General features: G+C 41.5%; 1 protein-coding gene across 5 annotated transcripts in view; it reads left to right on the top strand.

Moving 5' to 3' along the window:
• Positions 1 to 24,230, top strand: part of Cage1 (cancer antigen 1) — a 38,295-nt gene extending 14,065 nt beyond the window's left edge. For 3 of the 5 annotated variants that reach the window (XM_048424728.3, XM_085699398.2, XM_048424597.3), the window contains 10 exons: positions 842 to 1,359; positions 3,298 to 4,323; positions 8,158 to 8,304; positions 10,240 to 10,350; positions 11,659 to 11,739; positions 12,292 to 12,399; positions 15,516 to 15,620; positions 16,813 to 16,883; positions 21,372 to 21,440; positions 24,109 to 24,230. In XM_048424728.3, coding sequence (XP_048280685.2) covers positions 842 to 1,359; positions 3,298 to 4,323; positions 8,158 to 8,304; positions 10,240 to 10,350; positions 11,659 to 11,739; positions 12,292 to 12,399; positions 15,516 to 15,620; positions 16,813 to 16,883; positions 21,372 to 21,440; positions 24,109 to 24,193 — 2,321 coding nt within the window. In that variant the 3' untranslated portion in view covers positions 24,194 to 24,230. The remainder of the gene's footprint in view (positions 1 to 841; positions 1,360 to 3,297; positions 4,324 to 8,157; positions 8,305 to 10,239; positions 10,351 to 11,658; positions 11,740 to 12,291; positions 12,400 to 15,515; positions 15,621 to 16,812; positions 16,884 to 21,371; positions 21,441 to 24,108) is intronic. The other 2 variants (XM_048424781.3, XM_048424846.3) reach the window with 2 other exon arrangements.
• The last annotated feature ends 3,295 nt before the right edge of the window (positions 24,231 to 27,525 follow it).

Below are 27,525 nucleotides of genomic sequence, written 5' to 3'. Positions count from 1 at the left end.
GTCAATTTTGGGTGTCTTCCTCTATTGCTGGGCACCTAATTTGTTTAGACAGAATTTCAATCTAACCAGTTAACCAACTAGACCAGCTGGCCAGTGAGCTCTGGGAATCTGCCTGCTTCTGCCTCTGCAGTATTGTAAACTTATAAAAATTAAACATGTTTGTGTGTTTGAAATTATGTTACCCTATCCTTTTTCAAAGTGTGAATATATATACATATATGCATATGCACACATATATTATTTTGTGTGTTTGAATGTTTTGTCTGTATGCATGTGCACACCAGGTGCATGCAGTGCTCTCAGAGGCCAGAAGAGGGCGTCTGATCCCCTGGGACTGGAACTGGACAGTTGTGTGCTGTCTTATGGGTGCTAGGGATGAAACCTAAATCAAGCATTGGTGCACACTCCTGTAATCCTTGCACTTGGAGGTAAAAGCAGGAGGAGGATGAGTCTGAGGCTGTCTTAAACTCAATAGTGAGGTGCTATATAAAAAAAGGAAAAGTAGCCAGGTGGTGGTGGCTCGCACCTTTAATCCCAGCACTTGAGAGGCAGAGGCAGGTGGAGCTCAGTGAGTTTGAGGCCAGTTCTACAAAGCAAGTTCCAGGACAGGCAAGACTGTTACACAGAGAAACCCTGTCTCGAAAAACAAAACAAAACACACACACACACACACACACACACACACACACACACAGAGAGAGAGAGAGAGACAGAGAGACAGAGAGAGAGAGACAGAGAGACAGACAGAGAGAGAGAGAGAAACCTTCAACATTTATTTTAAGTATAACACTTATTCTCTAAGTTTATGGTAACTCATTATCTTCTTTCTTTTTCTAATAAGATATCAACCTTGGGAATTACTCAGAGGGTGTACAGAATCAACCAGCTAACACTGGGGTTTCTTCCTTGAGACAATTTGAACCCATTTGCAAATTTCACTGGATAGAAGCATTTAACGATGAGATGACATTTCAAGACCTGAGCGAGGCCTTTTCTTCCTTGGAGAAGCCGGAGCCACAAAGCCATGAGTATAATGATGCAGCGGACACCGGTGAGAAGCCCTATGCACTTAAGGGAGAGAATCCAATGGAAACTAGGATTTCCGAAAACCAAGACCAACTTGCTCACGAGCACGTCAGGAAATCTAGAAGTCTGTCTCTAAACTACTACAGAGGAGAGATGCAGCCGTTGATGGAAAAGTCGCTGGCTAGAAGCGCTGTCGTGGATGTTGCCTTTAACACCAGTCAGCCTCAACCCTTTCTGTGTAGAGAAAATGTCTGTGCTAGCGGTGAAAGTTTATTTGATACTGAGGATTGCTTAGACCTGCTTGACTTGAGAACTGATCATGAAACAGAGGAGGTAAGATTGATTGGTGGGGTCATTAAAGCCTGTGGCATGTTAACAGATACAGAGGTGTTTTTATTGTTTAAAAACACACAGGCTGAGACTTTCCAAATATCATTAAATTGTCTGATCAGCTCAAGGGATTGTGCTTCTGATGGGTCTTCATGTCAGGCCATAACTAGAGAGTAGGTCTCTGAAGTGTGATCTCCCTAAGGATTATGACTGACTGTCCTGCTCCTTAATATGTACATGGCATGGTATCAACATGGTGCCTTAAGTAGGACCCATTTTTACGTGCACCACAGCAAACTAGCTGAGACTCAAGAGATGGCCTTGTGGGAAAGGTTGAGAAAGGGAGCTTGTACAGGAGTGTTTATTAGTTATATGGCAAAACAAGCCAAAGATTTGTCTGTGTTTTTGGACTTCTTTGGAAGAGCAAATAGTTACTTGTCTTGGGATTCATTGGTTGTGGTCACCGGTGATATCCTAACAGCGCTGAAGACATCAAGTCTGTGTATTCTCTGAACAACCTCAGCAGAAGAGTTTAGTCCAATGGGAGTGTAAATACCACGTTTTCAGCATGAGTTTCATAAGAAAAAGTATGACTCTTCTGTCTGTGATTATGAGCAGGCTGTTCTGTTCATTGATTTGGAAATTAGCAGCATTTGAAAGAAAACTTAGCTAACCATGTTGATTTCTAGAAACCAGCATTTCCAAGATCTGCAAGATCTGTTTAATTAAGGTTTCTTTTATTTATTTATTTATTAAAAATTTCCACCTCCTCCCCACCTCCCTTTCCCCTCCCCCTCCCCACTTCCCCCTTCCTCTCTAGTCCTAATTAAGGTTTCTCAAACCTGTTTATTCCTTTTCCCATTGCAATTAGGTGTTTTTTTTTTCAAGTAGTCAGTAGGTTTTTCCATGAATCTATTGTGTTCTAGGACAGGCTATGTGATAGTTATATAATGTTAAAAACAACCAAACCAAAAAAATAATAATAATAACACATGGCTCTTGTCTTCATGAAAATATCCTAGTAAGGGAGACAGATATTAGTCAAGGAATCACACAAACCACTGTGCACTTGACTCTTAGAACTACACAGAGCGATGCTTGCCTCTGCAGAGGGTACTTCACCAGGCAAGAGAGGCTGGGGAGGCTTCTTTGAAGTAGTCCTTGGACTGGACTCTGATGGGTGAAACAACTGTGAGTTGAGAAGCTTTGCATGAACAAGGAACAATATATCTATGGGCTTCCTGTATCTGTAAGGTCTATGATACCTACTAGGACCTCAAGGGAGCCTAGAGTCCAGGGAACATGGGCTGCAGGAAGCAGGGGTCTGAATGAGGATGAGGACAGGGTGGTAGGGTCTGCTATCTATAGCAATTAGTGGGCTCTTGGGAACCTTGGTTAGATAACTGACTTTATCCCAGAGCAATGAAAAGCCATTCAAAGTATAGGGGCTCAGCATCTCTAGGTTGATATAATACTGCCCCAACAGATGCTTCATAAATGGCTTTTAATTTGATATTCATTTCAGTGTTCTATACCACAATTGTGGAGTCTTTTGTTACAGACACCCCCACCAAACACGCATTGTGGGCATAAAGTCAATCATGAAGTATGTCTGCCATTCTAATGTTCACAGGAGTCAGCATAGAGAAAGTAATGTTCCAAGCAGGATATTATTAAAGCCCTTTACTCAAAAGATCTTATAGTCTATAGGGTAATTGATACAGTTGCTTAATTGATTTTGAAACCAAATAAAATACCTTGTACATGACCAGGGTTTACATCATAGAAGATAATGAGAGTCCAAATAGATTTTTTTCTTTTATTTCAGTAAATGCGATGCACATTTCTTGTGTACGCCTACTGCTTCTCTCTGCCACGCAGCTGGGAGTTACACTCAGCAGTCTACTCTTTCACATTGATTTTATTTACTGTAATTTACAGCCTGAAGTTCCTTCAAAAGACATGCAGCATTCTGGGGAGATTTCCGAGATGTCCATTAGTCACCAGCAGCAAGTCACAGAAGACAGTGTAGACAGCCTAGCCATAACACCTTGGTCTCCAGAGGGCATCTTCAAGAGTAGATCTCAGGACAACTGCACCTTGCCTGATAGGGAGCTAAGCCTTGAATGCTTGGAGCCCCTGGAAGAGGACATGGCTTTAAATGAAGCCTTGCAGAGATTAAAACAGATTAACAAGAGACAGGAAATGCAGATCCAAGAGCTCCATAGTAGGAACTTGTACTTAGAAAACAGGGTTAAAGAACTACAGACGAAGGTCACCAAACAGCAAGTATTGACTGACATCATAAATAAACTAAAGGAGAACATGGAGGAGTTAATTGATGACAAATACAATGTACTCCTGGAGAAGAATGATATCAGCAAGAAATTTCAGGATCTGCAGGAGGTTTTGGCTAACACCAAAAAGCAACTTCAGGAATCCAAGAAAGACAAGGAGACCTTGCAGCTCCAGGTTAAAAAGATCAAGATCCTTTATGTCCATTTACAGGAAAGGTACATTGCCGAGATACAGCAGAAAAACAGATCGGTCAGTCAGTGCCTGGAGATAGAGAAGACCCTAAGCAAGAAAGACGAAGAGCTGCAAAGACTACAGCGATACAAAGAAGAGCTGGAGAAGGCCACCAGTTCCGCTTTGAACTTGTTGAAAAATGAGAAGGAGAACCGCAAACAAGAGATCTTGTCTTTTCAGGAGGAATTCCAGAAACGGGAAAAGGAGTGCCTGAAACAAAGGCGGAAATTGAAATCAAAAGTTGAGAAGCTGACGGCCCAAGTGAAGAGTTTGCTCTTCGCCTGTGAGAAGGAGAGGGCTAAAACTGCAAAGTTCCAGCAGCAGATGGATGAGCTGGGGCAGTCTGCAAAGGGGGAGGCGCAAACTTGCACCCCTAACTTTGAGATAATTCAGTCAAGGGAGCAGCTGGAGGAAGCGATGAAGCCTGATGGCACCCAGGTACTGATGCAGATGCCGAATGTCCGAATGTCTAACACCACCCCAGAGTTTCAAGTAGTCTAGCGATGGATATTTAGTCTTGATACTCAGATATGGCATTTGTTTGTAGGAGGAATTGGGTTTTTTGTTTGTTTGTTTTATTTTGTTTGAGAGAGAGAGAGAGAGAGAGAGAGAGAGAGAGAGAGAGAGAGAGAGAGAGAAGAAGGAGGAGGAGGAGGAGGAGGAGGAGGAGGAGGAGGAAATGTACCACCAATTTAGAGAAGTTTCTACTGGTTTCTAGGCACTCACCTTAAAGAACAATAACTCTTGGCTTTTTGTGTTGGATTTGGTAGAGGTGACAATTAACCTGGGAATTTATGGGTACCTGTGACCAGTTCTAAGGATCATCTCTAGAAGAGTCCTTTGAAAAAGGACTTTTTCCTTTCTTCCTTCTCCATTGTTGTGGGGGGATTGTAGGACATGCCTGATTTATTTTAACTTGCTGAACTACCAGAGAATTCTTGAAGTGTGGTTTCAAACCTAATTTAGCAATAAACTAAATAAAATTGTTCTTTTTCTTACAAAGTAAAACTATAGCACATATTACTTGTAAAATTATAAAGCATTGAAAACACTGCATTGGAACCTTTTATCAACACCTTTAGAGAAACTGAATTTTTAATGTCATTCTAAAGCTTTGTTTTGTTTGTTTTCTTTAGCAAAATACCTAAAAGTACGCCCAGGAAGGGGTAGTTTTCCCAAGTCAGGACACACCTATTATATTTTTTTTCCTTAAAGTATATGAATCTTCTCTCTCTCTTTCTCTCTCTCTCTCTCTCTCTCTCTCTCTCTCTCTCTCTCTCTCTCTCCCTCTCTCTCTTTTCTTTTTCTTTTTTTTTACAATTTTTTTTTCAAGATAGGGTTTCTCTGTGTAGCTTTGGAACCTGTCCTGGAACTTACTTTGTAGACCAGGGTGACCTCGAACTCACAGAAATTCACCTGCCTCTGCTTCCTGGGTGCTGGGATTAAAGGCATGCACCACCACCGCCCGCCAAGTAGAGTAAAATTAAAAATCTGTTTTGATTGGCTTGTGACAGGGTTTTGGTACCCAGCTCAGACTGGCCTGAAACTATGTCATCCTTGAGGCTGGCTTGAGCTCAAACTACTAATGCCTGTGATTCTGAATGTTAGATTTGCAGGTTTGAGTGACTGCACTGCCTAGGTAAAGTAAAATCATGTCATTTGACTGGTTAGGAAGAGAGCAGGTCTGGGAACTCTGGTAGTGTATGCCAAGGTAAAGAAAGCAAGCCAGTTTGAGCCAGAAAATTGGACAAGTCTATTTTACTTTAAAAATTATTATTTAATTGTTGGTTGATTGGTTGGTTTTAGATGGTCTTGTTATGTAGACCAAGCTGGTCTCCTGTTTCCTGTGATTTCCCTGCCTCTGTCTTCCACATAGTTACAGGCATGAGCCACCATGCCCAGCTGTATTTATTTTTCATGTTGTAATAACTTGAATGGAGCTGGTATATAGCTTTGAACATATCATGGAGTCATTCTCAATAATAATTACGTTGTTTGGGAGTAAAATCTATTTTTTTTTATTTTTTGGAAAATACTGCTGTTATCTTAGTTTTAAAAACACACGAACTAAAGAGCTCTCTAGGATTTACCTAGATCAGGGTCTCCCACGTTGGACATGCGCAGCATGGCAAGGAGGGTTTGTTGACTGTGTGCAAGAGTTCTGTCTGCCTCTGCCTCCCAAGTGCTGGGATTAAAGATGTGTGCCACCACACCCAACTACTCTTTTTTTTTTTCTTTTTTCTTTTAAGGATATTTATCCTTTTTCTTTTATCTCCCAAGCCTACATATATTTTTAAACACACTCTAAACCATTTAGAGGTTTTCTTCATCTGAATCTTTCTTTACTGTATATCTCTCTTTTTCTGACCACATGAGTCTTTAATTTGCTAAGCGATATGGCTATGATTAAAGCCGTGGCTTTGGCAGCTGGATCCAGCCTATTCCTTACCTTTCTGAGATTCTAGCCTCATGGTGGAGGTACCGGCCAGAGCCATGTTTATTTCCACAACTCTATGGCATTTCAAGGTCCCTACCACCACCAAAAGCATGCAGTCAGCTTTTCATCAACACCATTTAAGTGTTTTGTGGCAGGACCTCTTAAAAGAGCTGCAAGGTTTTACAGCTAAAGCTGAGTCAGGAAGCCTCTCTTAAATGAGATGTGCTTGCCTCTAGGAAGCAGAACAAACCCGAGAAATTGCTGCTACCAAGAAGCCATGCTTAACTCTGTTCCCAAGCTCTCTCAGGTTTTCTGTGGATACATTTGTACACACGTTGGGCACCATTTGTTACCGAGGTTTCTGTTCTGCCCAGTACCACAGCCATCAGCCATTCAGCCCCAAAGAATTCACACAGAGGTCTACATTAATCATAAGCTGATTGGTCCAGTATCTCAGGCTCTTCTTATTAACTAATTCTGGTAACTTATATTAGCCCATATTTATTGTCTATGTTAGCCATGTGGCTTGGTACCTCTTTGGCAAGGCAGTCACATCTTGTTTCCTCTGCAGTTGGGTCATGACTGGAAACTCAACAAAGAATGTTCTTAAAAGGAAAAAATCAGTTTGAGACGTGGATCAGACTCTGGAACTCATATAGCATACTATATATGTTTGTAACTAAGCTAATAGCATGGGAAAAAAGACACATTGTTGCTGGGTTGGTTGATACACATGCTTATAATCTCAGACATTTGGGGTCTGAAGCAAAAGGATTCCAAGTTCAAAGCCAGCCTCGGCTACACGCTCTTAACATTTTAAAGGATGGGCAGGGGTAGATAAGTGGTGAGGAATCTGGCTCTGCATGTGGGAATACTAACTTTGATGACCGCTCTCAAAGACATCATTGATTTTTCCCATTGTTATTTCTCAGATGGATTTTAGAAGCTGTACGATGTATGATGACATAATTGTCCTCCAGGCTGATGGGATGTGTATTAGTCACTATGACCAGGGCAACTTTTATAAAAATAAATATTTAATTGGGGGCTTGCTTATCGTTTCAGAGATTCAATCCATTTTCCTCATGGCAGGGAGCATAGCGGCATGCAGGCAGGCACTGATGCAGTAGCTGAGAGCTTCGCAAGATCTATAGGCAGAGGGAGAGACTCTGGGCCTGGCATATGCTTTTGAAACCTCAAAGCCCACCCCCAGTGACACACATCCTCCAACAAGGCCACACCTACTCCAGTAAGGCCACACCTCCTAATCCTTCTAATCTTTTCAAAAAGTGCCACTCTCTGGTGATGTTCTGATTCAAACCACCACAGGGTGTGAGTCCAAGATGAGAGTCCTGCCGCCTTTCCAACTATAGAATTAAAATTGGTTGCAAATGAGCCAGGGTTGTAGCAAGGCATAGGAGTATCTGCCTAGCACAAGTGAGACCCTGAGGCTGATCCCCAGTGTCCTCAAAACTGCAAAAGCTAGAAAACTGCTCCTCCACTAACATTTTTATTTTGGGGACCATAATTTTAATAAAAGGCCTATTTATGTTAAGGCATAATGGATTGTTACCCAAATGAATTAGTAAACAAATACTCTAAAATATTCTGTTACAATCTTTAATGTAAAAAACATGGTCCTCAATAATTTTTTTTGTTTTTAAAGTTGTGCTTTGTTTTTCTCAATAAATTTTAAGAGTATCAAGGCATCCCAAGGAAGAATGTTTCAGAACTACTGCTCAGAGCTTTTAAACATAGTGTTTCACCAGCATTTTATTTAAGATAATATGGATCCTCTGACTTTATTGTGACAAATCTGAATTGTGTATGTATAGGGTACAAAGGGGCTACCTTCTAATTTGTTCCTGAATTGCTCACCTTGTAAAGAAACCTCAGAACTCCCACTTATGAAGAGAACTTCTCCAGTGGTCTCTAGAATTCACAGTCTTTTGGCCCTGACAGTAGGACTTCTCACATGTCAGGTAAAAGATAGATAGATAGATAGATAGATAGATAGATAGATAGATAGATAGATAGATGATAGATAGATGATAGATGGATGGATGGATGGATGGATGGATAGGTAGATAGATGATAGATAGATAGATAGATAGATAGATAGATAGATAGATAGATAGATGATAGATAGATAGATGATGATAGATAGATGATAGATAGATAGATGATAGATAGATAGATAGATAGATAGATAGATAGATAGATAGATAGATGGATAGATGAGAGATAGATGATATATATATAGATAGATGATGGATAGATAGATAGATAGATAGGTAGATAGATAGATAGATAGATAGATAGATAGATAGATAGATAGATGGGTAGGTAGATAGATGATAGATAGATGGATGGATAGATACATAGATGATGGATGGATAGGTAGGTAGATAGATGATAGATAGATGATAGATAGATAGATAGATAGATAGATGATAGATAGATAGATAGATAGATAGATAGATAGATAGATGGATAGATGGATAGATGGATGGATGGATAGATAGATAGATAGATAGATAGATAGATAGATAGATAGATAGATAGATAGATAGGTGATAGATGAGAGATAGATGATAAATGGATGGATGGATAGATAGATGGATGGATGGATGGGTAGGTAGATAGATGATAGATAGATTGATAGATAGATAGATAGATAGATAGATGATAGATGGATGGATGGATAGATAGATGATAGATAGACAGATGGATGGGTAGGTAGATAGATGATAGATAGATAGATAGATAGATAGATGATAGATAGATGGATGGATAGATAGATAGATAGACGATGGATGGATAGGTAGGTAGATAGATGATAGATAGATAGATAGATTGATAGATAGATAGATAGATGGATAGATGGATGGATGGATAGATAGATGGATGGATGGATGGATGGGTAGGTAGATAGATGATAGATAGATAGATGATAGATAGATAGATAGATAGATGATAGATAAATAGATAGATGATAGATAGATAGATGATAGATGGATGGATAGATAGATGATAGATAGATAGATAGACAATGGATAGATAGATAGATAGATAGATAGATAGATAGATAGATAGATAGATAGATGATAGATAGATAGATAGATAGATAGATAGATAGATAGATAGATAGATAGATGGATAGGTGGGTGGGTGGATGGATGGATGGATAGATAGGTAGATAGATAGATGATGGATAGATAGATAGATGATAGATGGATGGATGGATGGATAGATAGATAGATAGACAGACAGACAGATAGATAAATTTTTAAATGAATTATCAATGAGTTCAAATCGTGGCCTCGCATGCCTTGGCTATGTGACTTGTCCAAGTAACATGACCTTTCTCAGCCTGTCTCCTTAAATAAGGAACCATATTTGCCCTGTCCTGGGCAGCAACTGCACTTAACAAAAACAATATGAAAAGGTGTGTACTTGCTAGATTTTCAAATTAGCCTTTTCTTCTGTTGTGCATTTCTTCCATTTTAAGTACACTCGTCTGAGCTGAAATATGAATGCATCGCTTGCCATGGTTTTTTTTGGTTTGTTTATTATTATTTATTTGTTTATTGGTTTTTGAGATGGGGTTTCTCTGTGTAGCCTGCACTCCGTAGACCAGGCTGACCTCAAACTCAGAGACCTACCTGTCTCTGCCTCCTGTGCTGGGATTAGAGGTGTGCGCCACCACTTCTGGGCACTATCCACTCTTAACAGCAATGTACATGCATGTGTGAGGCGGTGCAGGCCTCCCTATTAACTCCCAGTAAGATGATGAAGAGCATTTGAAGTGTGGACTCAATGTGATTTCTCTCATTTGACCCCTTATTTCTGAAAGGGGGTTTTCTTTCGCTTCGGAGAAAAGTTTTCAATCTAGTTTCTCCAACCATTATCCTTAGGATATCACCAATCCTGATGCTGAACATTGCCAAGATAGTGAGAAAACCAATGACATAATGCTGCAAAAACTGAAGAGCCTTCAGCTTCAAAAGAGAGACTTAGATAAAGAGGTGCTGTATTCTTCATTCTAAAACCTGATTCGCTGTAGTGGGATGAAATAGTTAAAACATCACAGAATAGTTGCTTCTAAAGTTTGGATTTTTTTAAAGAAGTGCTCGAGGACCAGACTAGCTTATTATGCTTGTTAGAAGTAGATACACTAGCCAAAAGTTGACTTGCTTTCAAATTAAAAAATCTACATTGGAAAATTTTATTCACAGAGACTGATGAGATGGCTCAGTAACTAGGGAAACATGCCACCATGCCCAGTGACCTGAATTCAACCCGTGGGACCCACATGGTAGAAGAAAAGAACAAACTCTCAGAAGTTTCCCTCTGACTGCTATGCATGAACACACACACACACACACACACACACACACACACACACACACACACATGCACGCACACACGCCACATAAGTGTAATAAATTTTTTAAATTTTTTTTTCATTTTCCCATGGCATTACTGATTCCTAAAGAGGAGCTTGTTTTGACTAGTCCTTACAGTGGCTTCAAACTTTGTCACTTGGACACATTTAAAACAAACCCTTTGTTTCTTCACTGGGAAGAAGGGTCAGAGCAGAAGTACCTAGAGTCTCTCCATTGCCTTTTCCAAAAGTTTAAATTTAACTGTACTTATCAATGTGTGTATGTTGGGGCAGTGCATATGGGACACAGCACATGTGTGGCGGTCAGAAGTCAATATTCAGGAGTTAGTTCTCACCTCCACCATGAACTCCAGGCATTGGACATGACTCAGCATCCAGCTATACCCCTAGCTCTGATGTCTTATACCTAAAGGCTACCAAGTAAAAGCAGCCAGGCAAAGAAAGGCACAGTGGGGCCGCATTGGAAGGAATCAGGTCCCCAGGTGTCCTGGAGAAATCACAGAAATCTGCACATCCTTTCCCCAGCACTAACTAGTGATCACAGGGTCAAATAGACCATGGAAATTAAGGAAAACCACTTGCCCATAGAATTTTTATAGGGGAAATCATGTACCAAAGTTCCACCCACCAGAAAGCAAGTGTTCAATCTATATAACATGCTGTGAACAACAGAGTTTGGCCTACTGAGTCATCCGTAGCAAGGGCCATAGAAACCTCATGTAAATTAGGGCTCTGGGTGACTTGCTAGCTGGTCTTGCTAAGCACAGCAGTCTTGGGCTTGCTGTAGAAACTCTTCATCAGGGAAGTGGTGAAATCATTAAATCATTTCAACATTCAAGACTGGACTTTGTGTGGTTGCATGACTTTATGGTAAATGTTCTAGCAGGTAATTTTCTTTTCCTCTAAAATATACAATGCTTTTTTCTAGTTATTGAAACATAAAAACAGAATTGCAACTCTTAAAGAGTTAATTGCTAATGAAAAAGCACTTCAACATCACACTCTTGAGGTGAGTTTAACACGTTATGCTTTGCCCTCAACATACTAATACACTGCAGGTATTGATGTTCTCTTGCCAAATTTCCTGAAGTCTTTCTAACTCTTAAATAGCCTTGTCTGTACTGGAACTCACTCTGTAAACCAGGCTGGCCTTCAACTCACACAGACCCACCTGCCTCTGCCTCCTGAGTGCTGGGATTAAAGGCAAGCACCACCACCACCCAGCAAATTATGTACTTCTAAGAATCCAGTCACATATCGCTCAACCCTCAATCTTTGAGTCTTAAAAAAATTATGTGTGTTTTTTATGCATGTCTATGCACCACATGTATGCTGTGCCTGAGAAGGCCAGAATAGAGCATTAACTCCCATGGAACTGGAATTACAGATGTTTGTGAGGTCACCATGTGGTGCTGGGAAGTGAACCTGGGACCTCCGCAAGATCAGCAAACTCTCTTAACTGCCAATCATTTCTCCAGCCCCCATCTTTAATTCTCAATGACACTGTGAAATGATGGGAGTGTGTAAATGCTATAATGTGTGCAAACATATTTAATCTCAGGTCACAAATTTTGATGTGGACGAAGCCAGGAATGCCAGAGATGCACCTGTGTTATTGGCAGTCAAACTGGATAAATACCACAATCTAAATGAGGAGCTTGATTTCTTGGTAAGAAGAAATGCGTTATGTTATGGTCCCTTTTATACCCAATGCCATCCAACACATTTTAAAAAGTTATCAACCTTCAAAGTATTATTGCTCATTAAAATAGTCATACTGGCATTGTGGCAGTATTACCAGTAAAAGTATAGAAGTATTTTCATGTTTTAAAATTGGAAAAAAGGCTCAGTGGTTAAGCTGTAATTCCAGAGGACCCAGGTTCAATTCCCTCACAAGATAGCTCACAACTGTCTATAAATCCAAGAGGTCCAATGCCGCCTTCTTGCCTCTCTAGGTACCAGGCATGCAAATATCATATAGTTGTTTGCAGACAAAACACCCATACACATAAAATAAAAATAAAAATTAATTTTAAAAATAATTATAAAAATTTAAATATTGTCCAACTTGATTTGTATTTATACTAGTAAAATTTATGCTTTTCAAAATGCAGAAGCCAAAAGATCAACATGCTTTTATTTTCCCTAATTCTAAGCATCAAACCCAAGGCTTACCCACTGCAGACAAGCATGCTACCACTAGCTATATCCCTCTCTTTGTTTTATTTGAAAAAAAAGTTATTTATTTTGTATGTATACACATGTGTGCATGACATCCATACAGGTGCCCTCAGAGGCGAGAAGAGGGTGTCAGATCACCGGGAGCTGAAGTTCTAGTTGGTTACGAGCTCCCTGATGTGGGTGTTGGGAACCAAGCTTGAGTCCTCTGAAAGAGCACCAAATGTGCTCTTAACTGCTGAGCTATCTCTTCGGCCCCTCATTTATTTTTTCAAGATGGGATCTTACTGTGCAGTTCAAGCCAGCCTTCATCGCACGATAGCCCACCTCAGCTTCCGGAGTTCTAGGCTCACAGATACACACCATGCACAGCCCGCCAAAATAGAGCTACTTCTCACTGTGGATAAAGCACACTTACACTTTTGTGTATTCAGCTATAATAGCTGCATTAAATAGCTATGGTTGAAAATAACTTAGTTTGCATCAGGTGGCACAGAAAGAATGCAAAAAAAAAGGAGAAAATGAAAACATGATTTGGGTGTTTAGACAGTTACAGAACAATTAAAAAAAACTAAGTTGGTACAATATAATATTTTTCTTTTTTCTATAATATATTTTAATATACATATAAAATGTGCAATGATCAAAGCTTTCTTCTTACCATAACTTTGTGTTTGGAGTTTTGGCCTCTTCCCTTCTGGTTATTTGTAGAATATGTTGCATGTTGCTGCAGACACCGGAGGTTTTTTGTTTGTTTGCTTGTTTTGTTTTTTGAGACAGGGTTTCTCTGTGTAGCTCTGACTGTCCTGGAACTCTCTCTGTAGATCAGGCTACCCTGGAACTCAGAAATTGTTTGCCTCAGCCTCTGGAGTGCAGGGATTAAAGGCATGCGCCACCACTACCCGATTTAAAAAAAAAAAAAAGTCTATGAAGATGGAAATCTGAACTGTTCTACTTTTATCACTATAGATTATGTATGTTAGATTATTACATTGTGCCACAAATACAATTTGAATAATACTAGAAAACCCCATGGGTCTCACTACAATGACAAAGACTGATAAGGTCTCTGGTATAGCACAGGTATCTATCCTTGTATTCCTAAACCACTTAGAAGCAGAAATATGCACAATATTTGCTTCATAGCCATTAACCTTTGAAAGAGAAAAAAAAGTGAAGATGCATGCCTAAAATCCTTAACCCTGAAGACTGGGGAAAGAGGGTTTCAAGTTTGAGTCTAATTTAGGGTATATATAAATTGAATTTAAAGCCAGCCTGGTCAACTTAGGGAGACCCTGCCTCCAAATTAAAGATATATATATATATATATATATATATATATATATATATATATACATATATATATATATATATATATATATATATATATATATATATATAAAATAGCCTGGAAGCAGAGCTCATGCATCACACATTCTAGGCACTTGGTTCTTCTCATGCCTGGAATGAAGAGGGAAGGAAGAGAGAGAGGGATGGAGTGTTGCAGTTACTCCAACACGGGTCCTCTACAGACACAGAAGTATATTTCAAGTGTGAGAAGGTTGGAAATCATTCTTAGCACTGCTACTTAATGGGACGTTTTCTCCAGTTTTTCCCTCTGTAATTGCTTTGAAAATTTGCCAGGTGGTAGCACATGCCTTTAATCCCGGCACTCAGACAGGTGGATCTCTGTGAGTTCCAGACCAGCCTGGTCTACAAGAGCTAATTTCAGGACAGCTAGGACTGTTACACAGAAAAAGCCTGTCTTGAGGGAAAAAAATAAAAAAGAAAGAAACTTCCAAAGAAAATGTTAATAAGGTTTCCTGATGACCCTTAATGCCCCTTGCAGAAAAAAATTAATTTTTTACTTAAAACGTTTATTACATTTGGTGTGTGTGTGTGTATGTGTGCGCGCGCGCACTCGTGTGTAAAACCATATTGGCATGATTGGCATGCAGAGTGCCGTGGCACACTTGGAGGCAGAGGACAACTTGCAGGAGTTGTTCCCCTCTCCTTATCATCTGAGGGTTAGTACTCAAGTCACCAGCTGTGGCTGCAGGGGTCTTTACCCACTAAGCCATCTTGCCAACCTACATAGTCATTAATTTTCAATAATATTCTTGCAAAAACTGGACAATAGGCTGGACCATGAAGTATGTTAAGCTGGAACTTAGAAATGAGCATCATTTTCAAGGGCGGTTCTGTCTCAGATATCATCACCCACACCACTGCCTCAGACTCAGACATGTCCCTGCATGAGTCATCTATGCAAGGGATGGTGGGAAAGCAGGATGTGGCTAATGTCCGTAGCTACTAGCATATGCTTGGTTATTTACAAAACCATTTCATAGTAGGAAATAACAGAATCAATGAAAGTCCATCATAATTTCTGCCGGTGTGTTTTGTATGCAATCTACCCTCATATTCAGCTCATCTATGTCACTACTCACTTAAGTGGAACTCAGTTTCAGAGAATATTGGACTAAAATACAGCTGACTTCATTTTTCATAAAATGAAATGTTTCGTAATGTTTCATAAAATGTTTCGTAAAAACACCTGTTTTACGATGGTTTCCAGGTTACATTTTCACTGATGTTTCTCCATAGATCACAAAGTTGGGGGGCCTTCTAGAGAGCAAAGAAGACCACTACAGCAGACTCATCGAGGAGAATGACAAGTACCGGAGACATGTAGGCAGCTTAATAAATAAGGTACATGTTTTATGACAGGAAAACAAGCAAGCAAAACCATCAAAAGTGACACCAGGATCAATAAATGATGGGGATGTGGCTCAATTGGCAGAGCGCCTGCCTAGCGTGTGCCCTGGGTTTGATCCTCAGTATGAAAACAAAACCAAACAACAATAAAGTTCAACACAAACATCATGTCAGAGCTAACAGAACTCTTGCTGGGTAGTGGTGGCGCAGGCCTTTAATCCCAGCGCTTGAGAGGCAGAGGCAGGCAGATCTCTGTGAGTTCGAGGCCAACCTGGTCTGAAAGAGCTAGTTCCAGGGTAGGCTCCAAAGCTACAGAGAAACTAAGCCCTGCCTTGAAAAACTAAAAACAAAACCAAACACAGAGCTAATGGAACTCCTGAACTAAAAGGATCTGAGGTTTGGCAAGCCCTTTTACCTCGTAAGCACATTAAATGCCCCTAGTAGCTGGATAGCTGGAAAGTAGCCAAGAACCTTGCTCCAGGCACTTTAAATCTTAATTTCACTACTTTACCCTCAACGTAATTAAGTATCTTTCCAATTTAGTGTTTTAGTTTACTTTTTGTTTTCATTTTGATCTTTTGAGATCATGCCTCCATAAGTAGCCTAGGCTGGCCTTGGAATCTCACATTTTACTGCCTCAGTCCTCCCCCCCCACACAAATAAGGACTGCATTGATTTAGTAGACTAAATCTACTAATAGATTTAATAGACTGTAATCCTTAGTTGGCCTTGTATCATCGGCATCATTGGGTGGAAAACAGGCAGCTCACAGTGCACTCGCTGGAGCTGTCAAGTTTCTGGGACTCACTTTTCCAGACCTAACTCATTGTTGCTCATCTCCTGAGATCAAAATAGGAAAGGATGAGTAGTCCCTTGGATGATTTTCATTTGCTGTAATCAAATAATTAAACTTCAACTTGTAAAAGTTTTTTTTTTAGTTGTTGTTTTGTTTGTTTTGAGACAGGGTTTCTCTGTGTAGACTTGGCTGTTGTAGAACTCACTCTGCAGACCAGGCTGGCCTCCAACTCACAGAGATCCACCTGCCTCTGCCTCCTGAGTGCTGAGATTAAAGACGTCTGCCACCACTGCCCGGCTCAACTTGTAAAGATTTTAAAAAAGGAGAAAGTAATCAAATTAAACACAAATGTTTGTATTTATTTTAAAAATATATACTTATTTTCCCAAGGTAACATCATATGAAGAAATTATCAAGTGTGCTGATCAAAGACTTGAGATATCCCATTCTCAAATTGCACAGTAAGTTAATAAAACTAATCTTTTAAATTTTGTGAATATTAATTGATGTTTTATTTCATCCTCTGGCTTCTAAGATCTTTTACCCTGACTCATAGGAAATAGGAAATAGGAAAACTAGGGTGTATCTTTAGGATGAGCTAAAACCATGTTCAGGACCTGGTTCAGAATAAGCAGCTTTATGACTCATTTCGCATGGGAACTCCACTGGTTTGGGGGCACAGCCTGACCTCCGGCCTTGCTGCTGTTTTCAAGAGTTTACATTTTTGAGAATTTTGGTATATAAGGGAACTTCTTTAAAAGGCACTGCTAGTTTTTATTTAATCCAAAGAAAAAGAATCTTTGGCAACTTGGGACTTCTGGTCTTGGGTTTTGTGTCTTAGTTTTTAAAATCTTCATTGACTTCGGGCTTCGAATAACCTTGCTGTTAGGGCCAAGAGTCAGGCAGTCACCCTGTGTTCTCCTCATACCCCACCCTCACCCCACCCCCACCAGTCACAGGAAGAGTTTTGTCACAAGAAGTGAGTACTGTTCCAACCCTAGAGAGGGAGCTACAGTGCTGACCAGGCTGCCCACCCTGAAGGAGACCCAGGAGTTCAAAGACTTCATTGTCTCCAACTGGCTATCCTTCAAGGGACGGCGGTGCTGTTTCCACACCAACTTCAGCTCAGCTCCGTCTCCTCTTCCAGGTGGAGCTTCATAGCAGGCATACTTCCACAGGGTGCAGAGAAACTGCTGAGCACCAGTGACTGCCACCCGCCCAGCTGCTTACCCCAGGGTGCCATCCCACAACTATGCCTGCCAGGGCATCACCTGCTCTGGAGCTCCACTACCAGGAGCTCATGATACCTAGTTCTGCCTGCTAGAGCACCCCTAACCAGAGTGGGGAAAGAGAAAGAAAAGCTAGCTGGGCATCTTAGGCATGCTTGCAAACCCACACATGTGAGAAACCTTACCACTATGATGGGGGCAGCTGTGGGTAAACATGCTAGCTCCAACGAATTGACCTTGGCACTACTGCAATACACAGAGCAAGGGTCTTCCAGTGGCAGAAGTATGACCCAGCCTTCTCCAGGTGGGGCTGCCTCACCTTGCACTTCAAGAGTCATTTTGCCGCTCAGAGTGATGGGGCATTTTTAGTTCCAGCACTCGAAAGGCAGGTGGATCTTTGAGTTCAAGGCCAACCTGATCTGCAGGTGGAGTTCCAAAGCATCCAGGACAACAGGGAGAAATCTTGTCTCAAAAAAAAAAAACCAAAGACAAGCAAACAGTTATTTTGCAATCCCAAACAGAACTTCCTGGAAACAACACAGAGTGTAACCTGTACTCAGGCCTTTCACACTTTCCCAAGAAGGGAGGGGCCTAGGCCACAAGCTCGGCAATCAAGGCCTAGCATGGTTGATTGTAAATGCCTAAACTGAAGACAAAGACTAACAAATAGGGCCTAGACCTGATCCATCAAGACAAAGACTAACAGATAGGGGCCTAGACCTGATCCATCTCATTCCCATCCCAAATCCAGCTTGAACATCTGTTTGGGGTGTCAGGGTTTATATCAGATCTGAGTTAGGGAGCAGGAATAGAGAAATCTCTTAAATTGTTTCTATGATACAATGTAAGCATTCTCTGTTCTTGTTACGTTCCAAAAAAGAATTATTAGAAGAGAAAGAAATTCAGGTATAGTAAATGTTCTAGGGCCGGAGAGATGATTCAGAGGTTAAGAGCACTGGCTGTTCTTTCAAAGGACCTGGGTTCAATTCCCAGCACCCACATGGCAGCTCACAACTGTCTGTAATTCTAGTTCCAGGGGATTTGACACCCTCACAAGACATACATTCAGGTAGAACAGCAATTTACAATGTATGTAAAATAAAAACAGATCATTAAAAAGAAAATGTTCTAACAACCTAAATGAAGGCACTAAATGGCAGTCATCATTTTAAGGGTACAAAATGAAGATGGTACTAAATGATATACTTGATGACCTAACCCAGGGAAATAAATCTGCTTTATGTCCTTAACATTTTCTTTGAATTTTTGTTTTCTCAAGATCCTTTAGTTTGTATTCATGTATGCGCACTGTGCATGTGTGTATGGAAATCAGAGGACAATTTTGAGAGTCAATTATCTCCTTCCACAGTGGGTTCTGGGATCAAACTGAGGTTGAAGCTTGTGTGGCGAGAACTTTTCTCCCCTGAGCCACCTCACTGACATGCTCACATCCTTCCCACCATCTCTTCCTTGATGTTCCCTGGGCTCTGCTAGCTTAGCTTTGATTTTCGTTCACCCAGCAAATGGACTTCCATCTTTCACTTTCAGTCTGTGCCTGTTCTTGTCATTGAGATACATTTCCTAGAGACAAAAGAAATTTGGTCTTGCTTTTTAGTCCAGTCAGCTAGTCAGTGTCTTTCTGTTGTTGTTGTTATTGTTTTGTTTTTTTCAAGACAAGGTCTCTCTATGCAACCTTGGATGTCCTAGAACTCGCTCTGTAGACCCAGCTGGCCTTGAACTCACAGAGATCCACCTGTCTCTGTCTTCTGAGTGCTGGGATTAAAGGCATACACCACCACTGTCCAGCTTAGTCAGTATTTTTTAATTGGTTAATTGGATAGTTAAAAACACTTATACTTAGGGTTATTATTGGGAGCTCTGTGCTTATTCCTGTAATTTGATTGGTTGTTTTTCTGGTTAATTAGATTATTACTTGTTCTTTTCTCTCTATCTCCTATTCATATTAGGGGTTTGTGGGTTTGTTGTATCATGTACTTTGTATTCTTTCTTAGTTCTTTCTTGTTCATCCTTCCTGCACTCCTTGCTCTTCCTCATCTATACTTAAGGTTCATTTAAGTGTCCTTGGCAATGCTGGCTTGGTAGCCCTGAATTGTGTTAGTTGGTTTGTCTTGAAATATCCATATTTCTCTACCATTATAAAAGATAATTTTGTGTAATACAGCAATCTTATTTGGAAGTTATTTGCTTTTAGGACTTGAAATATACCATTCCATTCTTTACTGGAGTTTAGGGTTTCCTTTGAGAGGGCAGATGTGCTGTCTTTGCCTTTGTAGATGAGCTGACTTTTTCTTTGTAGCTTTTTGTACTGTTTTGAACTTTTTAAGTGTCTTGACTATGTGTCCTAAAGAATTTATATTATATTTGAGATTCTAAATGTCTCTTTTGCTTAGGTATCTCTCTCCCTCCCTCTCTCCCTCTCTCCCTCTCTCTCTCCCTCTCTCTCTCTCTCTCTCTCTCTCTCTCTCAATGCATAAGAACAGGAAAATCTCTAACAGGCCAACAGAATGCTGTGGCCATGCAATGACACTAGCAAACATTTTCCTGTGGCAAAGCAGCCCCAGATAAGGAACTGTGTTAATATACATAACCAGAGCTATAGTACACTGACCTTATTGCAAACAAACAATACCTAAATGACATGCTATGGATTTGCCATTATCTAGTCTTATCTTTAGCACATAACCTAAAAAGGAAAAAACTGACCACATATTCTAAATTGCCAGGAAAAGACCCAGATTCCTGTCTTGTGAGATGGACAGATTATGTATGATTAGCTTTGGATTTAATGTTAGTTATGAGAAAATCTGATCATAAAATATTTAATAGGGTAATTGTATTATAGGTAACAATCTTAGCTCATAATCCTGACAGTATTGGCTCACAGTCTCTGTGGTGGTTTAAATGAGAATGGCCCATAGCCTCATAGCTTTGAATGCTTAGTCCTCAGTTAGTGGAACTGTTTAGGAAGGATTAGGAGGTATGGCCTTGTTGAAGAAAGTGTGTCACTGGGAATGGGCTTCGAGGTTTCAAAAGCCCATGCCAGGCCCAGTGTCTGTCTCCCTCTGCCTGCTGCTGGTGGATCAGGACTAAAGCTCTCAGCTGCTCCTCCAGTGCCATGCCTGCCTGCTTCCTGCCATAATGATGAGGCACCAACCCTCTAAAACTGTAAGCAAGCCCCCAAGTAAATGCTTACCTTTATAAGAGTTACCGTGGTCATGGCGTGTTTTCACAAAAACACAGCAGTAGAACAGTAACTAAGACAGCCTTCAGAGAATCTACAAAATATTCATCTTGAGATGCAGGAGAGATGGCTCAGCAGTAAGAGCACTGCCTGTTCTTCCAAAGGTCCTGAGTTCAATTCCCAGCAACCATGGTGGCTCACAGCCATTTGCAATGAGATCTGGTGCCCTCTTCTGGCCAGTAAGAATATATGCAGGCAGAGTGCTGTATATTAATAAATAAATCTTTAAAAAATATCTATCCTGGAGGGAGGGGGCGGAGCTTGAACTTCCCACAGGGCAGGGAACCCTGTCTGCCCTTAGGGATGAAGAGGGAGGAGGAGAGGGAGTGGGGAGAGTGGGAGGGTGTTGGGAAGTGGGGTGGAAATGGAAACTTTTATAATTTAATAAAATTACTTTAAAAAAATATTTATCTTGAAAAGTCCATTTTTGTGTAAAATGCAATTGTTTCTCTCTTCAGTTTGGAAGAGAGAAATAGACACTTGGAAGATTTAATTAGAATGCCTAAAGAGAAAGTCAGAAGGCCAAGGTAAGTTTTCATTCCTTTTCTAAAAATACATCTTTAAAATACATATAGTAAATTATACATTTTAAAAATTTCCCCTTATATTTTATTTAAGATAAAAATGAAGTATTTCATATTTTTTAGTGTAAAATATTGTTCGATTCAAGTTTTCTTGTAGGTCTTACATAGTGGCACATATCTAAAACCCCAAGCTATTCTGGAGGCTTGCCTGCAAACTTTAGCAAGATACTGTGTCAAAACAGGTTTTTTTTAATATATATATTATTTTGAGATGGTCTTGTGTCTGGATTGATTGTTTTTTGAACTATTTTTTGCTATGCAGCACAGATGACAATACAAAATCCTTCACTAAGTGTTCCCATGTTTTGAGATTACACGAACTTTCCACCCACCAAGTTACAGTGGAGCTTCTGTAGAGCCTGAGCTAGAAGGCTGCAGCCGGCCCTCATAGCAGCTATGAGCAAGACACTGCAAGGGCCACAAGGGGTGCTTATCCCCGTTTCCATGTCTGTAAACTGACTCCCTTCAGTAACATGACATCTTAAAGTCTGTAATTTTAGCAAAAGTCTTAGTCATATAGCCCACTAGTCAGTCATGTAACCAGGACACGGACACAATCTTTTAGGTTGACTGTCAGTACAGAGTTGGGTCCTAGTTTCAGCAGTATATATACTAAAACTGGAAATTTAGGGAAAAAAATCAGTTATTTTATATGGTCACTTTGCAAACACTAGTTTAATTCTGTTTTGATTTCCAAAACAGCCTGGATTTTCTCTGAGTTGTAGAAATATACTAGGGAAGTTTTTTTCTAGAAGCATTTAAGAGTATTTTTATACCATTTTACACATTTACCAGGTTATTTTTACACTGAATTTGGAGCTTATGTATATGGATTGATTGACTATGAAATAAGGGAAAGAGGTGACAAGGCACTCCCCGGCTGCTATGTCCATCTGTGTGAAAAACTCCAGAGCCCTGCAGGCTTCAGCCATGACAAACTCTGAAGTCTTGAGTGACCGCTAACCTCAGTGCACTCTTCAATGCAGTGAGACTTCCTCTGCATCCTCTCAAAATTCCAGTGCTGATTTGTCCAGTTGTTGCTGGCAGTGGAAACAGTGAAACTTTGGGATTAAAAAACAGTCCCCGATGTCTAGCTTTTTAAAATATGTTTTTATTTCATGTATGTATAACCCACATGTGGGTGTGCACATGTGGTTGCAGGTGACCACAGAGGCAGAGACTTTGCACCCCCTGGATCTGGAGTTACAGGATGTTGAGAGCCACCTGACGTGAGTGCTGGGAACCAAATTCTGTCCTCTGCAAGAGCAGCGAGTGCTCTCAGTCACTGAACCATCTTCATTCCTCCCCCTCCACACCCCGTGTCTGATTTTTGCTCCTAGTTCTTCACTTTCCAGGAGGTTTTGTAGGTTTTCATTTTAAAACTGAATCTTGACCTAAGTAAATTTTAAGGACTCTCTTAAATATAATGAGACTGTGGCCCAGTATTTTATTCACATGCATCAAAGATGGTCCTCACTGAGGATGGTCCTCACTGAGGATGGTCCTCACTGAGGATGGTCCTCACTGAGGATGGTCCACACTGAGTTTTGTTCTTTAAAAAATAATGCTGGCATGCCCCGGCAGGCTCGCAGAGCAGCCGCTAGTCCGACAAGGACAGCTGTGGGTCTCTGCAAGATCTCCAGGGTGGCAGGCTGGTCCTGCCATGTGGCCCGGAGAGCAGGCGGGCAGGCGGGTGACCAGGTGGCAGATAAAAGGCTTACAGGACATAGTAAATAGACGTAAGGCTAAACATAAAGATGAACATTTATTACTTAAAGAAGAGGGAGAGAAAGAAAGGCAGAAATAGAAAGAGAGAGAGAGAGGGGAAAACACAAGTGCACACGCCAAGAGAGTGAACAGAAGGAAGGTTAAGATGGCGACCAGAGGTCAGAAGTGGGAGTAGGCGTGGCTTGCCCCTTAAAGGGACCAGACCAAAAGAATAACACTGAGGATGGCCCATACTGAGGATGGCCCATACTGAGGATGGTCCTCACTGAGAATGGTCCACACTGAGGATGGTCCACACTGAGGATGGTCCGCACTGAGGATGGTCCTCACTGAGGATGGTCCGCACTGAGGATGGTCCACACTGAGGATGGTCCACACTGAGGATGGTCCTCACTGAGGATGGTCCTCACTGAGGATGGTCCTCACTGAGGATGGTCCACACTGAGGATGGTCCTCACTGAGGATGGTCCACACTGAGGATGGTCCTCACTGAGGATGGTCCTCACTGAGGATGGTCCACACTGAGGATGGTCCACACTGAGGATGGTCCTCACTGAGGATGGTCCACACTGAGGATGGTCCACACTGAGGATGGTCCTCACTGAGGATGGTCCACACTGAGGATGGTCCACACTGAGGATGATCCTCACTGAGGATGGTCCACACTGAGGATGGTCCTCACTGAGGATGGTCCTCACTGAGGATGGTCTGCACACTTTGTGTTGAAAAGTTTCATCATTTTAGTGTCTCATATTTTGATCCTAAAGGACAACTTCTTGAAAATGAGAGGAAAATATACCAAAATAATGGTGTTTTTTTTTACTATATTCACTATTTTAATTCTCTCTCCCCATTTTTACATTATTTTCTTTCTTTCTTACAGACCAAGATTAGAAAATCACCCAAAGTCCATGACCTTGGTACGTCATCTTGATGGACAATGTAAAGAATGTCCTATTTCCACTTGAACTGACAGTAACCCATGATTAAATATTCATTCCTGAAGTCATGTTCATTTATTTGGGGGGAGGGGGTGTATGTGTTTGAGTATCTAAGGTAAAGGACATATTTGGGTGTCCCTCTGCAGGAGTCATTCATGTTGTTTCAGGACATACAGTTTCTTGTTGGTATAGAACTTGCCAAATAGGACAGGCTCGGTGGCCAGCTGGCCCCAGGAATCCATTAGTTTCCATCTCCACAGTGGTGAGACTACATGCAGCACCGTAACTGGCTTTTTAAAAATGTGGGTTCTGGGAATATGAATCATGTCCCTGTGATTGCGCACCAAACATGTGACCTACTGGCATTATATCCTGTTTGGTTTCCTGACTCCATGTTTGTCTTCATCCCATTCCATCCCTTTGTCAAGTCCTCAAACAAGGCTGAAAGTGTAGCTGTTGATCAACACACTATGTTGGTGGACATTCCATCTCACAGAGTCAGTGTTACACTTCTGTCAGTCGTTAGGTGCAAGAGTGAGTAGTGTGGAGTGTACAAAGGGTTCCGAAGGACATGCTCATAAGTCAAACCCTCACCACCTCTGTCTCTGTTGGAGGACTCTTTAAGGAAGCTCCTTTATGAACTTGGAAACAGAAAATGTGGTGTTTTTTCGAGCCGTGGAACACTTGGACAAGGTCGTCCACCAGAAGGGGTTCAGATAGCCACTATCTTTGGGGAAGGGGGCTGGGTGGATGACAGGCTTAAAACCTTGGTGGGCTCTGAACAGGTAAGGTGCAAGGGGAAGGAGAGGCCCAGACAGCACTGGGTCAGTTGGAATTGACATGCTCAGCGATTCAACTAATTCATTTTAAAGAAGAAAAAAGCAGGTCTGGAGAGATGGCTCAGAGGTTAAGAGCACTGCCTGTTCTTCAAAAGGTCCTGAGTCCAATTCCCAGCAACCACATGGTGACTCACAACCATCTGTAATGGGGTCTGGTGCCCTCTTCTGGCCTGCAGGCATACACAATGACAGAATATTGTATACATAATAAATAGATAAATATTAAAAGAAGAAGAAGAAAGCAAAAATGTAAATATCAGAATATTTTTAAAATCATATAAAAACATTGAACGTGACTATGTATGAGAGCTGCAGCCATAGCGGTGTCTCCTTTCAGCAAGGTGAACATGAAAGCTGTGAAGCCACCCAAGCGTAAGAAGTAACCTTCCTTATAACTCACATCCAAAGAATCCTCTAGAAAAACCTAGCATGCTGGGGGAAGGTGGTTACTACAAAGACAGATAAGTCTGGAATCTTCACACTGATGGGATGAACCAAGTGAAAGAAGGGCAGCCCAGGCTGTCCAAAAGCAGGGCTTTGTGCAGAAATACTGACTTATGGTATGTACTAATTTTCATGCCTCTTGTTACCTTCAGAGCATCTCAGAATAAACATACCTCCCTTGGCACGTAGCTTCAGGAAACATTAAATGGGCATTTCTCCCTTGGAGACTATACCACTCTCAGGAGTTCTTTCTCACTTCTCAAATCCGTTTTGCTCTGCTTTAAAAAGGGGGGGGGGGGATGGGGAGCTAAGCATGACGGTGCACACCTTTAATCCCAGAACAGAAGCAGAGGCAGAGTTGGAGGGCAGCCTGGTTCACATAGCAAGTTGTAGAGATGCTGAGGGTGCAAAGAGAAACAGGTAAAGATCACAAGGGTGCTTGTGTATGGGAAGTTAGATGAGGAACTATTCGAGATCCCTGTCCAGAGTGACAGTCCTGGTCCGATGCTGGGGGAGCTGGTGGGAGGAGCTTCTGGGAAGTAGCCCTCTCATGGAGAAGACTCTGGGGAGACTTTACAGAAATCCTGGCACCTGATGGGATCATCAGCCCTGACTTGGTAGTCCCAGGTTGGAAGAAGAAAATCATACATGTCCAACACATGCAGGTCTGAGATAGCTGACCATCCTGGACCCACAAGTCAGGTTTGAAACCCAAGCTCTTCCAGTGGTAAGAAAAAAGAATGATCGTGAAGAAAAATAAATGCCAATCTAAAAGCTTAAACTTGATCACAAAAGTCCTTGGAGGGACTTGGAGTGGGGAAGTGATGTGGACCATGCTCTTTTGAAAGACCCCCCATAGCACTTAGTAATGATACATAGGGAGGCTGGTGGAGGTGACGTTAGGGTCTGGGAGATGGCAAAGCTACTTTTTCAGGCAAGAGAAACTGTGCCAGAGAACTAAACAGTGACTGTGGACATAAAGGATGTGGTGGTTTGAATGTAATTGACCCCCATAATCTCCTAGGAAGTGACACTATTAGAAGATGTGGCTTTGCTGGACTGAGCACGGCCTTGTTAGAGGACTTGTACCACCGTGTGGGTGGACTTTGATGTTTCCTCTGCTCAGGATACCGCCCAGTGTCTCAGTAAACTTCTGTTGCCGGCGAGATGTAGGACTCTGGGCTACTCCTCCAGCACCACATCTACCTGCATGCCACCATGCTCCTTGTCACGATGATAACAGACCGAACCTCTGAAACTGTAAGCTATCAACTTAATTAAGAGTTGCCGTGGTCACAGTGTCCCTTGGCAACAATAGAAACCCTAAGTAAGACAAAGGAGGATAAGAAACTGCCAGTGATCCCGTGATAAAGTGAAAGGATGTGGTAACTAGTTAGCGGCAGACATGGAGAGAAGGGTTACAGGTGCTGAGAGCTCTGTGTGGATGGTGGTCACCGTAAGGAGTTATCAGGAGAGGGTTAAGGGCAGGTGTGGTGGCGCATGCCTGTAAGTCCCATACTCTGATGGCTGAGACAGGAGGACTGTGGGAGTAGTACTGTCTTCTCAGAACCTCCAACCCACAAAGAACGGCATGGGACTTCTTATTAATTATAAAAAGCTTGGCCTTAATTTAGCCTTGCTCCTAACATGTTTTTATAACTTACATTAAACCGGCAATTTTTAATCCACATTCTCCCACAAGGCTCATCACCTCATTTCTTCACTGTCTGTCCTACTTCCTCCATATCTGGCTGGTGATTCTACCTTTCTTCCTCCCTGAGCTCTCTCTCTGCCCAGAAGTCCCTACTCTACCTCCTGCCTAGCTATTGGCCATGCAGCTTCTTATTCCACCAGTCACAGCAACACATCTTCACACAGTGTTCAAATAGTCCAAAACAGACTGCCATGAGTTTGAGGCTAGCCTGGGCTACATAGTGAGTCTGAAGCTAGTCTGGCATGCACAGTGAAATCCTGCCTCAAAACAAGACAGGTAAGAGGGACAGCAGGTTTTCAGAGGCATGCAGAACTGGAGGGGAAGTTTGAAGAACGGCACAGCGTGTTCTGAGAAGGCATGTG

This window comes from Myodes glareolus, chromosome 14 (genome assembly GCF_982192425.1).
Source record: "Myodes glareolus chromosome 14, mMyoGla1.1, whole genome shotgun sequence".
Taxonomy (NCBI): Eukaryota; Metazoa; Chordata; class Mammalia; order Rodentia; family Cricetidae; genus Myodes; species Myodes glareolus.
This window is presented reverse-complemented; position numbering and strand designations above follow the sequence as displayed.